Source organism: Leuresthes tenuis, unplaced genomic scaffold (assembly GCF_036924035.1).
Source record: "Leuresthes tenuis unplaced genomic scaffold, fLeuTen1.0.hap1 SCAF_3, whole genome shotgun sequence".
NCBI lineage: Eukaryota > Metazoa > Chordata > Actinopteri > Atheriniformes > Atherinopsidae > Leuresthes > Leuresthes tenuis.
In genome coordinates this window covers 17,424,801-17,440,609 of record NW_027325357.1, presented here as the reverse complement: position 1 = coordinate 17,440,609, position 15,809 = coordinate 17,424,801, and the positions used below count along the sequence as shown (strand labels likewise).

Sequence of the window (15,809 nt, the reverse complement as noted above, 5' to 3'; positions counted from 1 at the left end):
GTATATTTATTCTTTAATGCCCATTTGCACTATCATTGGTCAGCTATCAAGCATTCATGCTATAAGAAAGACTCATTATGCCGTGTATGATCTTTGTCTTAGCTTAGCTAGATATTAATGCATTACTTGTCATGAAAGGGTGTATTTTACTACAACTCAAGATGAGACCCACAGGTCTGCTTGTATTGTGTGACTAACACCTGAATTTCACACATATCAACAGTGGGGTTTTTTCGCTTAGATGTTTTGTCAAAGTAGCAAACCTTAAGATTTAGTTTCCTTTTTACTGTTAGATACTCTCTGCATAGAGAATATGCAAAAATCTGACTTTTTGTTAAGTTGTCAAAAGTTTTCTGCCATGTATGACTGTACACTGTGCAACACTGGCCATCTGTTGTGCGGAATTCATCGTTCACCAACATGAACAAACACCCACTTGTCTGCCAGACTTCACACTTAGAAATCAGTTGCCTTGCAACGGAAAAGTTAGAAGACAACAAGATATATTTCAACAAACACTGTGTATCTGATGTGGTGAGGAGCGTTGCAAGCAATGACACAGACATATTTTTCTGTTTGGAAGCAAAGAAGATAAAAAGCTACATGTATAGTTCCAAGTTACATTCACTGTAAGCAGGACATACTGAGAAAATAAACAGAACTGCTCTCTATTTTTCTTCCACTTATATTTGCTGACAGGTAGAGACTAATCTTTAACTTTCAACAGCCCAGAGGTGCAATTAATTACAGGAGGAAATGTGACACAAAGGAAAAGACAGTTACTCTTATCATCACTCTCTACATGAACTTCATTAATCATGCGTGATGAAAAGGCAAAGGAGATTACAGTGACGGCGCAAGTCTTGTCTAAGGTTCCTGCATTACCCATGAGACACACTGTTTCTATGAAGAAAAAAATCAATGGCAGAGAGTTTCGCTATGCAACTGTAGGCCACTTTACCAACCAAAACGTGGCTGCACATGGTCCCTTAGAGTCAGTGGTTTGATGTAATCCTTTTTCTTTTTTTAGAATGATCCAAGTATTGATTTTATCTATCTTGCTGCTTGAAGTTAATCATTACATTCTAACATAATTTTTTTTCTTTAATGCCACTCTGACAACCCTACCAGCATGAAAGTGAGGAATAAAAAGGGAGGGCATTGTCACAATTTCAATCATTTCTCCATTCTTACACACGAAATGTTCCTTATGTTCTTGAATTGATGCTTAGAGAAACGGGAATAAGGTTTGAGGTTTGACAAATGAGCTACAATATACTTCATCTCTGTCTCCATCATGGTTTATTTTTTGTGCTTCTTTTCTTTGCTTTTATCTTGTGGGAAGGTTTTTGTTCGTCGATCTTGTTCTCAGCTCATAGTATTATATTATGGCGCCCTCTGTCGATCGCTTGCCAGAGCTGTACCCGAAAGTTTCAGCCTTGGATTAGGAAGAGTGCCGGTGAAAAACTGTGCTACAGACCCTGTCCACCAATCAGGCACGAACCGATCAAGACGAAGTGAATTAGCCACAATCAGGTATTCTGATATAAAATGAACACATTTTTGTCAATAAGATCATTTCTATAAAACCAACATACAACAAAATCAACTTTCCCTATGTTTGGTGAAAAATATTTCTAAATCATGCTATTGGTGCTACATGGATAACGTTATTGGTACAAATCTTCAGAAAATGGGTAAAGTGTACAGTCCGATTTGTGTCACATGTGCTGAAGTAAAAAAAATCTGAGTTAGAGGAAAATTATTTAAGAAATAAGAAATATCACCATGAAAATTCCCGTGTTGATTATTCAAAAATAACCATTCAATGTATACGTTTTTGAAAATTGCATATTGAAATATTGCCAATGGAAAAAAAAGCCCAATAAAGTTCAACATACGGAGTCAAGTAGATTTCAAACTTAACCAGTCGACTTAACCTTAACTCTTAACCACTTTTCACGTGTGTTATCTCTGTGTATTATTGAGAAATACAGGTCAGTGTGCCATGGGTGAGTTGTTTCATTCCTCACAGTCACAACATTTCGGAAATTGTGCTTCTGCTTTTACTCTGAAGATTTTACACCGGAAGTGTCGTTTGTTGCCGTCAAGCGGAAACAGCGTGTTGTTGCCTCGTGTGTGTCAGTTGGTCCGACTTCTGTTAGCAATCTCAGTCCCTTACAGGTTGTTATCAACTTTACAGTTCAAACGGTGGGCTCAAGAGTCCACATAAACGCGTGGCAGGGGTTTCATGTGAAAAACGTATCTGTGGCTAACATTTCCTAGCTTGTCCTATTCAACCAACTTATAAGTTCTTTACAGCTAACGTTAGCCTGCTAAGTTTATTACAGGATTACTTCCTCAGCACTAACACTGCAAATGTTTATTCTAAGATGTCAGATGTTGATTGTTCCATAATAACTTTTTATAGCGTTACGTTGGTCCCTTGTAATTTTTTCTCAACATGTCTAAATATGAAATAGACGACACTGACAGTATGGTCTTCAATCTCTCTGCAGGTGAGCTGCGCACCGGTGGTCACGGTTATTATTTAGTTATACCTGCGTGTCGTCAGGGGCTGTACACGGATTCTTCCACAGCATGTCCTCTCATGGAGATGGGGCTGCAGAGCAGACCCCCGACACTGGGGATCCGTCCACTTCCTCCTCCTCCTCCTCTGATACTGATGCCGCTAGTGGTGCCATCATTACTGTCACCATCGGAGCGACTGTGCCAACGGGGTTTGAGCACACTGCTGCAGAGGAGGTCAAAGAGAAGATTGGGGTTGATGCACGGATCAGCAAAGATCGTGGCCGCATATATTTTCCAATCACCACTGACAAACTTTTCCAGGTATAAATCTGTCTTGCCCATGCTCTTTCCAAGATGTTTCTCAGCGTTGCATTGCACTGCGAGCTGTTATTGTGGAGTCAAGTGATGATGTTTTCATAACCTAAGCGTGCCAATAAAAAGAAAGCACGTATCTTAAAGTTATGTGTCTTACTATGTTTCTGTCCATCTTGTAGGTCCATCTTCTGCGATCTGTTGACAATCTGTTTGTTGTCGTTGAGGAATATGATCATTACCAGTTCAAAGAATCAAAGGTAAGCTTGAGCAGCTGTATTATGTTTACATGAAAAACCCAACCAGTGGAGGCTTGAAATGCAATGAAACGTGTCAGTCTGACTGAAATCGTAGCAAAGACAAGCTTCTTTCAACAGGACCATCACACCCATATAATGTGGTTGGAGATGCAATCAGTCTTGTATGAATATGCTCAACTTGATTCAAATGAACCGAGGCAATCTGTACATGCTTCAGAATTCTAACATTTTACATATTTTCGTAAAAACAAAGTGTAGTATTGATATAACTGAATTGTCACTTCAGCTGCTCTCATCCACATATTTTTTTTCCTTTGCTTTTGTCAGGCGGCTACCTAACAGAAGTTGGGATTGAAAATCAACCTGTTAGGATTACATGTCAGTCTGTGGTCGATTAAAGCATTTCATGGCTGCTGCTTAGCTTTTAAAACAATTTTGATTTTTATCACTGCAGTGCTATCAAAATGCTGGACAAAATCACCACTCGAGTAACTTAAAGTCAACGTCCGTGCCGTCAGTTCAGCTCTACTTACATGTGCGACAGAGAAAGTTAGAAGCGGCAGAACGCCTTGAGCCTTCACTCAAAACAGGCCAAAGCGTCACTGCATCAAACGTACCTCAGTCAATAACTGCATTCTGCTCCTTTGCTTGTATACTGGGACCAAAATGTCAGTTCTGTGAAACTACACGGTCGACATGTAACTGTGCTAACTGTGTACAGGAGGAGACATTGTTGGATTTGCAGCAGCTTGCCTCCACACTTCCCTGGAGTAATGCCCTTGAGGTCTGGAAACTAAATCGAACCTTGAAGAAGAAGAAAGGCCACCGGAAAGGAGGAAACGCCACCAAAGAAAAAGCCTGCGGCGAGGCCGTTGCTGATGTTGAGCAGCAAGAGCAAACTCAGGAGTCATCTGCAGCTGAGGGCGATACAAAGGCCGAGAGCACGCCTGACTCAGAGACCTGCCAGAGAGACGCAGAGGAGGCTACACCCGAGACCAAACTCATCAAGTTTCGTGTTACGTGCAACAGGGCCGGTGACAAACACAGCTTTTCCTCTAATGAGGCAGCCAGAGACTTTGGTGGGGCTGTGCAAGAATTCTTCCAGTGGAAAGCAGACATGACAAAGTTTGACATAGAGGTAGGTGTGTTTGTTTAGGCGGGATGGATACATATTGAGTTACAGCGCGGTAGCCAAAAATAACTGCCAGTAGAGATCAACATTCTTGATTTCTTGAGGCAATATTTAGTTTGAGAGTCAAATGAACAATGGATTCCGTTGTTTGATGAGATTTGATGATGAGAAGAAAAGCATTGTTGCGTTGAGAAGTTTGACTTAGTGAATATTGGAAATGACGTGTATGTCTTAAATGAATATAAACAAGGTTCTCACTCTGTGGTGACCGAGATGAGAAGTATGTGGTACGAGATTCCACCCGTGTGTAATATCCTCTAAAGTTGACTTCTGTGAATGATAAACAGAGATAATGCAGCTTCTACTGATTGTTATTCGTTAAGCAGTTGATTGATTTCTGAATCTGAATTTAGCAAAAGTAACAAAAGATGAGACATTTTTTCTTAGCTGAATGTGATTTGTTTGGACCGCTGGTTTTGTTCTAGTGGCGCTCCCCATTTATATGATTTTCAGGCCGAGAAAACCGAGAAGTCGAAATCAGCCGAGACGACTGATCCAAGTCAAAATAGCAGTTTGAAATGATTTTAAATCCCACTCATCCGTTTCAGCATGAAAGAATATGGAAATGTGCTCGTGTTCATTGTAAATTTCTCGTACTGCATCCTCCATGGCAGGTCTTACTCAACATACACAATGAAGAGGTGGTCATTGGTATTGCACTCACCGAGGAGAGTCTTCATAGAAGAAACATCAGTCACTTTGGACCCACTACTCTGCGTTCCACCTTGTGCTACGGCATGCTCAGGTAACTCTTCTAAGGTTGTTTTTCATGGATAAAACATTTGATTCCAATGATTTTGTGCTGTTTTTTTCTGCCAAGTATCAATCTCACTTACATTTTCTCACCTGTCCATGTCAGCAAAGACCATAGCTACCTAAAGCATCTCAAGTAACCATAGCTACATTTTTTTTTTATGGATGTAGACATGACCGCTAATTTCCCGATAATTGAATTCTGATTTGCAAGTTATTAATGATTAATTTAGACAGCTATAATTTAGTCATGCTACCAACTGTGCCTTGATTAAAAAGACAAAAAAAAGGCTCTGAATCAAATGTCACTGACACATCTAAAACTTGTCCAACTTAGCCTCCAACTGAGCCTGAGTCGATTCATCCAGAAATGAGAAATATATTTTTGCAGTTTGGCGAATGCTGAACAGTTGCTGGTCAGTAATCACACTGAAAAGTCTTTGTTTGTCCTCCACAGTTTTTGGAAAGAGTTGCTTTACTTTAGTTTTCCGACTTGTTTTGAAAGCCAGTCAGGCAGAAATCCATCTTTGAGTTTTGACTTTGTCACAGAAAAACGAGTCTTTAACCACTCAGCCAAACGTGAATTATGAAAACATTCTCAGAGAAAATAGAATTAGGTTTCGAAATCATGAGAAAATTAGTAGTAGTATGATATGCTGAGTTATCAGTTATCAGCTCAGGTGATGGTGCAGTGTCAGGTTTTCCCTCTCCGCGCAGACATTAAAGTGTACATGAATCTCGTCGCTCACTGTCTCGAGACTAGTCTTGTGAAACTAGTCTTAACGAGACACAGATTATTCCGAAAATGCCATAGAATAAAAATTGATTCAAGGATTTTATGAACTGATATTTGATTTCTCAAATTTCACTGGATTTTGAAAACGCAGCCAATAAACTTCCACTTCCTTCCCTGAGAGCTCTCGCCATAGCCACACCACTACGACGTACACAAAGTTTCTCCTCCGCATGTAACCCATCCAGGTTGGCACCTGTTGAACACACACATGCACAGGGTCACACACTCATGGAGACAGATGCCATACGCTGGAGCGGTGGGGCAACCAATCACAGCGCCTGGAGAGCATGGGGATACGGTGCCTTGCTTAAAGGACACCTCGGCTGTGGCAAGGAGGTGTACTGCCACCCCTCCAGCTGTCAGTTCACCATTTTTTTTGAGTGGAAATCGAACTGCCAACCTTCCGCTTATTGGATGATCCACTCGAACCAGCCACGGCTGCCCAACACATGATGTAGGTAGATAGCTGTGCGAGCTGCATACTAATGAAAACAAAAAATTCCCATCAAACAAACGAAAGCATTGCTTGTCCAGCAGAAACGTTTTAGTTGTTGCCTTTTCTGATACAGTCCTCCTTTTCTTGCCTGCTATCTGTGCTTGATGTGGAAGGTTTAAGCTGCTGCTCTTTCTCTGGCGTTACTGTGCTGTCTGCTAGCTGCTCTCTGTCCCTGCAGCGATCTGTAGACTTACGTGACTTGCAGTTAATGCAGAGTGAGCACAGCAGGTTAAGTAGACTGAAAGAGGAGCCGGTCAGCCATCCATTCATTGCGTTTGAGCAAATGCGAATTCTTTGATCGTCGGAATGTGGAGAGAATGGCAACACATATGACAAAAAGGCCTTTAATATACCTGGGTAACCAGCCTTATGTTTGGTTTAGGCCTGACGTTCTCCCCACTATCGAACGTTGGCACACGCCAGGGTAGGCGTCACTATAACTGGCTTTCCGGTCACTTTTGTGTCCTTCCGATGGGGGGGCACCTTTCGATTTTTGTGCTGACACGTTATTGAGGCTAATCGCGTGTCATAAGATGAACGATAGCAGGTAGTAGGTTGAATGTGAGATAGGCAGGTATATCCAGTACATCACAGTAAAGAAAAAAGAAAAATGCTGCTCTGTTGTGATACATGTTGTAACACGCCTTTGTATTTATTTCAGGTAGTGTAACAATGGAGGTGAGTGACAGCTCTGCAAACTCAGATTTTCCATAAAGATTAGTATGCATTTTAAGATTGTGACAACGTATCAGTGCATCTGTTCCATCCTTTCAAACAGAGATTATGACCGTCATACTTTACTAAGGACATAGGTCACTTGACTACCAGACTGTGTTTATATCAGCAGATTAAAATGTACCTCGCTTATGTCTTGAATTGAATGCGTTTTTGGATCATTTAATTCGTTTTGTTTGGGAACCATTAGCATGACCGTGCGTGCCCACTGCGTGGATCAAGTGTAGCTGTTACACTTCAGTTGATAGTGTTACTGAGTTTGAGGGCAGTGAAAGGCAGGGAATCCAAATCCATCTCTAATTCAGGGAATTAGCTCAGATACTTATGTATTCTTCCTTTTTTTTAGTACATTTAGTTGAAGTGAAGGTAAATGCTGTATTACGTGTCCGACCGTTAAGGCATAACTTTAGTGGTGCTGAACTTTTTCAACACAAACCTCGTCTCTAAGTGTTTGCTGCGGTTAGATTTTCCGAGTGTGGGATCCAAACTAAACTTTTGCTTAACTGATTGTTGTGTGTCATTAAAAAAACATTCTGAAAATGTGAGAGCTGCGGGAACAATGAACAAATAACAATGTGAGGCAGTGCCAACTGTAACACTACGAACCTTGTCTTGGATAGGATTCAGGTATTTGACATTCAGCAAGATGACTTGTTGTTTCATTGGGCTTTTATTAAAGTGACGGTGACAACCGAAAAGAGTTTAAGTGACAGCTGCTTCAGATAAAATGATGCTGTAAATCAGTTGGCGATGAAGCTGTTGGCTTTATTGATCAGCAACTAAACCACTTTGTGTTTACGGTCACGCTCGGTGTTCTAGGAAGCCAGAACTGTTTCTGCTGGTCCCAAAGTTGGAATGAAATATGAAAAGCTGCAATCCAAAGATGAGCAGTAAGCGTCTCATGTTCTTCTGGGCGGATACACCCAGCGCCTGTCTGCAGTTCATCACAGCGCTGACACAGAACGTTCTCACTGATACCTCTGGCCAATTTCATATCCCATTTTACTAAATTTATAGGTCTTTGGACTGTGCAAGGAAACTGGAGCGCCTATAGACCACCTACACAAGCACAGGCAGAATGTGCAGACTCTCACAAAAAAAGGCCCCCCACAGACCCACTAAAGTAATCATATAAAGGATTTTTAGTTATATTGAGCAAGCGTGTTTTTCTGTTTCTGAATATGAACGATGTCTTGGCAAAGAAGACACCCATGATGAGAAATTTGTTGAAAGCATCGAGAATGAATACAGCAAAAACGATGGATGTCATGTTCTGCGATAAATCAATGAGATTAAAATAGATAAAGCTCCTAACACCGGTGTTATATGTCTGTTTGCAGGCTGTGTAAACCTCAGGCATCTGATATAATTCTTGATCCTATGTGTGGGACCGGAGCAATACCGCTGGAGGTGAGGCATAATTGTGAGAATGCTGAAAAGTATTCTCACTATTGTTTTCCTGTTTCTCTTTATAATTATTATTTCGTATGTTTTTTTTGTCCGCTAACTAGTCCTACAATCTTTCACCGATTTCTACAAATTTGGCATCAAAATTGTTCATGTTCAGCTCGTTCGTGACTTTTGGTGTTTATAACTTTTATACTTTTTAAAATATTGAACTTTTATTCCAATGTTCCCATCATTCAAGTGAATGGGAAATGCGTTCAACTCTTCCTTCTCTTTCCAACCAAACTACTTCAGCTTTCAGCTAGAGACACCATTAAAACTTTAAACGGGTCACAAGACATTCAGCTATTACCAAATGATTCAGCTTTTTAAAATATTAAGCCAATTTTGAAATATGACAGTTTCAAAAACATGAACATTTTTGCTCCTTCTTGATTTTTATGAACGAGCAGACAGCAGAGGGGCAGACTGATCATTTTAACTTTTTCTGATATTCAAACAAATTCCTCTAACTTTCATGCTGTTTAACTCAGACAAACAAATTATACCTTAGAATGTAGGAACATTTGTCCTCTTTCAGCTGATGTGACTACTGAAGAGCTCACATTTACAGAATTTCAGCAATGAGCCTTGAAGCGAGAGAAACCTTTCAATTCCTCTCACTAACTCCAATGGAAAGTTTGGTCTGACACCAGAGACGGGTTCAACTGTGTTCAACTCGCTGCCTTTTAAATATTTTTCACTCTGTTGAAATAAAAACTACATTGCCGCGTTCCTCTATCCCTTCTGGTTCTTACAGTTCAAATGATTTTCCTCGCTCTTCCAGTTTTCTCACAGGAGGTCATAGTATCCAAAAAAGCGTTTTCTGCAGGTTATACAGGGAGGGAGCTCGTGAAGCCGCAGCTGCTTACAATCACTGATGACATCACTTTTCCACTCCCCTGCTGTATATTACAACTGAAGCCATTTTAACTACTACTCACTTGATTTCTGCTCAATTTTCGCTAGATTCAGCTTTTTGAGCATGGTCAACTAATCACATTCAGCTCATGAGCATTCTCACTGCTGTTTCGCAGGAACATCTTTTTTTCTAGTTTATTTTCTTTTGCTCGTGTCATGGTGCAGCTTACTTACACTTTTCTTTGTTTTGTAGAACGAGGAAACGTTGCGTTGTTGTTAAGCCTGCAGGGGAAGATTGTCTCAATGAGTGTTTGATGTGAAGTGTTTTGAAGTCACTGTTAAATGCCAGCTGAAATTGTTTAGAGCCTTGGCTGATGTAGCTCTGAATGTATACTATGCACACCCTGTAACGCAAAGACCTCTCATTAACCCAACCCCAGCTGTTGGTGGGACTTGTTTTACCGAAACAACTGTATGAAGTCTTGTTTAGTTAATTTTATCTGCATTTATCGTGTCGTTAACTGTACAGCTGTCACAGATCTACAGACATTTGGTTCCTGATGATCCTGTCACATAAAATTTACTTCAGGAAGGAACTGCTTCGTTTAAATGTCAGCTGACCACCGAGTACCATCGAGAACATACTTTTTCCATTTCAGTGACCGTGGTGATTTTATTTATTTTTTTTTTTTTCCCCCACAAAACCAAGTTTTATATTTGATCAATACAGGGTGGGTTATTGCACTGAGTGGGTTTGAGAAAGGCTTTTGGCACTGAAGTTTTTTTTGAAAAACTGGGAATCATCACAACAACTGAAGGCGACACAGCTTACCTCTGATCAGTGGAGAGAATAGATTATTCCTAAAGTGCGTTGGTGCGTGTGCCGTCGTGGAGATGTTGTTGTTAACTCCCACAGGGGACTTCCTTGTAGCCTTCAGTGTCTTCATGCCACTGATGGCAGCAAGAAAATAAATCCGTTATATGGGGCTACCTTTGGTGGAAAATTAAAAAGAAGAGAGTCACACCATTCTGTCACATGTAATGAAAAAATGCCATTTCTACCAACATGCCGGCAGGTGTTTGAATAAGCAGTTTTTTTCCCGATCAACAGTGAACATTACTGAACCGTAGCTCTTGGTGGATACAAACTGTAATATAACTGTGAATGAAATGGAAGTTGTGTCCTGTAGGGAAAATGAATACAGAGACCATAAACAACTGTGATGAGTGAATACAGCAGAAATTTGTAGAAATAATGGATTCCGAAAATAGCTCTTGGTGGATATTATGAAATATAAATTGTCTCCCACAAGGAAAAGAAATGAATCAGTGATAGTTATCACTGGCTACTAACAGTGTATTTTTTTTTATCTTTTGAAGGGTGCCATAGAATTTAACAGTTCATTCTACATCGCTGGCGACAACAATGACATGGCGGTCAACCGCACAGTAAATAACGTTTGTCACATCCAGAAAAGGAGGGCAGAGAAGGGCAGGTGAGTGAACAGCTGGACATCACACAAGGAACATGGGGGAATGCACAGAGTCCGTTAATTGTCATGTAACTGTAAACGTATTTCCGTACAATACTCATAGTATTTCTATGTTAACCTTAAGTTTGAACCTTAGATTACAGGAAATCACATAGTTCTTAAAGGACTGTCGTGGATTGTTGAGGACAGAATTGATCCTCCTCAGCATGGAGAGCATCAGGGGTTGCCCTGCTCTGCCTTTCTACTCAGTGAACCCCAAAGGTGTTCTGTCAAATTGCATCTCTGAGCTCCACTGATGACATCTAAGCTGAATAATTTTGTCAAACACTGCGCTCCAAACTTTCACCTGGCTGCTGTGACCATGTTCCTGCCTTAAGGCCATATAGATATCACAGATGTTTTAATCAACACAGGACTTCATCCTTGTGTGTCAGCCATTTCATCCTCTTTACCCATAATAAGTATTTTTTTACTCTTCCTATCGATGTGGGGATATATTACATTGGAGAAGAGGCTATTTTCCAAGGGAAATTTGTAATCATTTGACATTTGGGTGATATTGCACTGGGGCGTAATCACTTGCACTTTAACATTTAATGAATGATCGCTGTAATGACGTAAATTCTTTGGCTTTAAACAGCACATCTGGATTGCCTATTGACACCGTGCAGTGGGATCTGTGCAAGTTACCCATGAGGACCAGCTCTGTTGACATCATCATCACTGACATGCCCTTTGGGAAGAGGTACCACCAGAACAGTAACTATAGTAACTATAGATTTAACAATGTGTGCAACATCTTGTATCTTAAATGTAGGTACAAGCTGGCTGTAATATAATTATAATTAATATACTAATATTATTAGTTGCATTGATCGAATTTGAAACAGCAGCTAACTATATGGTGGATTTATTATTGAATGCTTAAAATTAGTTTCAGGTAGTAATGAGCTAAAGCTGCAATATAACAAAATTCATGTCCACGAAGAGGAAATTGTTGCATTTATCCATCATCATTTATTCATACTATAAAGCCAAGAGTAAACCACTGTAGAATGATGACTATCTTGCTGTTTTTCTTTCTCTGTTTCATCAAAGAATGGGCTCTAGGAAGAAAAACTGGGACCTGTACCCCTCTTGTCTTCGAGAAATGGCTCGTGTGTGCAGACCGGGCTCAGGGAAGGCTGTCATCTTGACACAAGACAAGAAATGCTTTGCCAAGGTAACTATTGCTCATGCAAAGTATTTCCATGGAACATGAAACAAAAATCTTAGGGAAGTGCGAGTTAATTTCTTGAAACAATGAATCACAATGCAAGTTCTGTCCTGCCGGGTATTCCTGAAAACAAGTCACGCTAGTTGTGGCTTGTTTAATGTCAATGTCTAAACTAATGAACAGTGGAACTCATAAATAAACAAATGAGACGGAGATCAGCACCAAGACCAAAGAGGTGACGCTCAATGTTTTATCCACAAACAAATGATCCATTTCCACATGCGGACAGGAGTCCTGAAATGGTGATGAAATTTGAGAACACAAATGTCCGTGTCATTCAATCCGGACATCTCTCGGAGATATTCCACCCAACACTTCGGGTAAAATCTCTGGAACACCAACGGAGGAAGACGACAGGAAACTCGTCAGCAAATTTTCCAGAGCATGTACTGCCTGTGTGTGGGTGAATGTTTCTCCCTATGTGATTTATTAGTTATTGTATGCTGTCCATCCTCTCATCTGTGTTTTGGATACACATAGATACATGCTACTCGACTCTTGTTATCACAAGAGTCTGATCGGCTACTCCCAGGGTGTAGTGAAGTAACACAGATTCCACAGCTCCTCTCGTTATTTCTACATCACACGCCGCCTCCTGCTTGCTATATATAGGCTTTTTCCCTGGAAGATCGCTGCTGCGTTCTCCAGCTGCACAAATGCAGCACCTTTACAGATGAGTGGCCTCAATGACGTAATGTTGTTCTGATTGTTGTTCGCAACGATCGGCTCCTCTGTAGTCACCATACCACAAAGTGTGTTGCATCAATCAAGTCATTTAGCTCTCCAACATTATGGCGCGCGTGCACCCATTTACACACAGCTTGAAACATCACACACTTATTTTACGCTCCTTTCTCTGTTGCGTAACTGATTTTATTGACGTATATGTAACTCAGACCGATCGGGAACGAGTTTTAAACAGTGATATAGGAGAGTTCAGGCCACTGCGTTATTGAGAGACCTGCTGATTGTGTTTGTTGCTCAGCTAAAAACTGACTTTGTGACATAAGCCACATGTTCATTTGCATGCCGAGTGGGTAAGGAGTGGTAATCAAGTACACATGTAGGGACACATTAAAAGCTAGGTGTGAACGCAGTTTGTCCGCTTGTGATTGAATCAACCAAGATGGATGTTGACACCAAATGCGAACAGCCTCTAAAGAGCCTTAAGGAGTTGAAGTTGAAAAAAAACAACTCTAAACGGAGGAAGTGGCGTCCCGTGTCGGCTGCTAACAATGCAACTTTGACAAGTTTCACAATCTTTCACACCCGACCCTAAAGTCTCACATCAATGGCTGGGGGGGTAAACAACCCACAACGACTCTTACGATCCACTAGATGGATGGGAAGGCTCAGTGACACATGGCCTCGAAAGAATAACCAGACGAGAGTTACAGTGTGTGAAAGGTTTGTAAAGACAAGAATACTTCTTAAAACTCATTGATAAACTATAAGCACCGATCCAGTGAAATGAATTGAATCAGAAAAATGCTTTGGCATGATATTGATGTTTAAGATGTTTGACACTTTATTGACTCGATGCTATAATAGTAATGTTGTTAAAAAGTTGCTTGCAATGGGCTTTTATTTTTACTCGAAATCTGTGTGCTTTACAAAAGTATCGCAGATTAATTTTGGAAAAAGATGAACGTGTTTAAAAATGATGTCATGGGTGACGAAGTGAGTGGGGTTTATCTCTTTAAGTGCTGTGCGATTACTCAGTGATTCTGGTTTTTATTTAAGTTCGTATCTGTTTGTGTTGCTCTCCTTTGGGTTTAAACAAACTCATCAGTTGGTGCTGAAATAATCTCCCAGAAACTGCAAAACGGTTTGAGTAATTCGTGTTTAACCCCGCCAGTCAGTGTCTTCATCATGGGAAAAAGAAAAAAAAAACATGTTTGAACAGATGTATTTGTCTAAGCAGAGAACTTGTTTTACATCAAACAAATGTCTCACTTGTTAGTTTACTTTCACGTGATTTATGTTGCTTTCCAGGCTATATCAAGGATGGGAGGTCTGTGGAGGAAGCTGCACACTGTTTGGGTCAATGTCGGGGGTTTACATGCTGGAGTCTACCTCCTCAAACGGACCGCCGCCATGTTTGGCCAAACTCCGGAGGATGTCTATGAATCACAAAGAATGGTTGATATACAAAAGGAAGACAAGGAACTCTCTTAATTCACGTCCTGTGTTTAAATTCTGGGGTTTGAGCTCATGTTAGATTTACTTTATTTATACTGTCTTAACCCATTTTCATTTTTTCCGCCCTTGACTAAGATTCTTTGGTCAAGTGGTTTTAATTTGTAACGCTGGGCGGAAGTCCTCATTTTCCTCAGAGTTAAATGGTTCTCACACTGTTTATGACATAAATGATTCATTTGGCTGTATTACATAATACTGGAAGTTGCTTCACGACAACCCTCAGATTTTCTGTGTTCATTGTACAGAAATCTGAGATCCCAGTTTCACAAATAAAGGCTCGATCTCAGTCAGCTGATGTCACCGGTCGTCTTGTCACAAAGAAATGATTGCAGAGCAAAATGGGAAGCTACACTCAAAAAACGCTTTAAAAAAAATTCAAGGGATGTTGGAGAGAGAAGTTTCAGAGTTGTCAGCGTGCTGCCCCGTTTTCTTGTCGTTTTTTTTTTATGGGGCACCAAATGGAGTTATGGAGTTATACCTTACAAATATTTTCATATTTATCTGAATTTCCTCATATTTAGCACATTTTTCTCACATTTGAGATGAAAATGAAAATAAAATAACACTGTAAACATACTTATAAACATGTAAAGTGCTCATAATAAAGCATTTATATGAATATTATAATGTTTAAATCTAAATATTATATCTGAATCTAAGTATATCTAAACCTAAATGTTAAATCTAATGTTAAACCTGATTTAGATGTAATGTTTAGATTTAGATTTAGACATCTGAGCCTGAATCTGAATTTTCATATCAAATGTGAGGAAAATGTGCTAAATATGAGGAAATCGAATTTAAGATTTAAGATTTTTAAGCTACAACTTAAATCAGTCACTACATTTGGTGCCCAATAGTTTTTCAGCCATGTCACCTGATAAATTAAGGCTTCATTTTCCTTTAGTGCAGCATGTCAGACGTGCTGTCCTGAGCATACAGCTAATGGGGAAGCCAAAGGGGGAGTTTTGTTTTGAGTAACCTGCGGGGTGGTGGGGGGTGGGGGGTGGGGGGTGGGGGATGATAATGATACAGCAGTGTACATGTCAGGCAGCACTATTCTTCCTTTAGTCTCTCAATGACAGAATGCCTTGCCAAAACGCTTCAGGGTTATTCAATAGCAGGAAAAAGGTTTATTTACCAGTTCTTGTTATCACTTTTTCATGAGAGTGAGATGAGGAAATAAAATCACTGTCGCTACAAACACTGCTTGGGTCAATCTAAGTTGACTTAAGGTCATGATCGTATTTAAGAGTGCTCCTTTTCATAAATATACTCTGGCTGATCCATTGTATAAATTTAAACCTTGCTGGATGTAATTATTTTCGGGTTCTTTAACAATTACAAATGACTATTTTAGGCATACATAAATTGTTGCTTTTCACTCTTTTAGTCTGCTATAGAGTCCCGGTTATGAATCAAACGGGCTGTGTCAGGAATTAAATGTTTATGTGA

The 15,809-nt window shown here is 40.1% G+C and overlaps 1 protein-coding gene across 1 annotated transcript; it reads left to right on the top strand.

The window, feature by feature from the left end:
* The first annotated feature begins 2,108 nt into the window (after positions 1-2,108).
* thumpd3 (THUMP domain containing 3) lies at positions 2,109-14,642 on the top strand. The gene is made up of 10 exons (XM_072382216.1): positions 2,109-2,184; positions 2,520-2,853; positions 3,027-3,104; positions 3,826-4,242; positions 4,911-5,041; positions 8,417-8,486; positions 10,764-10,879; positions 11,517-11,621; positions 11,975-12,098; positions 14,148-14,642. The coding sequence occupies exons 2-10, from the start codon at positions 2,602-2,604 to the stop codon at positions 14,328-14,330; spliced, it is 1,476 nt and encodes a 491-aa protein (XP_072238317.1). The 5' UTR covers positions 2,109-2,184; positions 2,520-2,601; the 3' UTR covers positions 14,331-14,642.
* Positions 14,643-15,809: the final 1,167 nt, after the last annotated feature.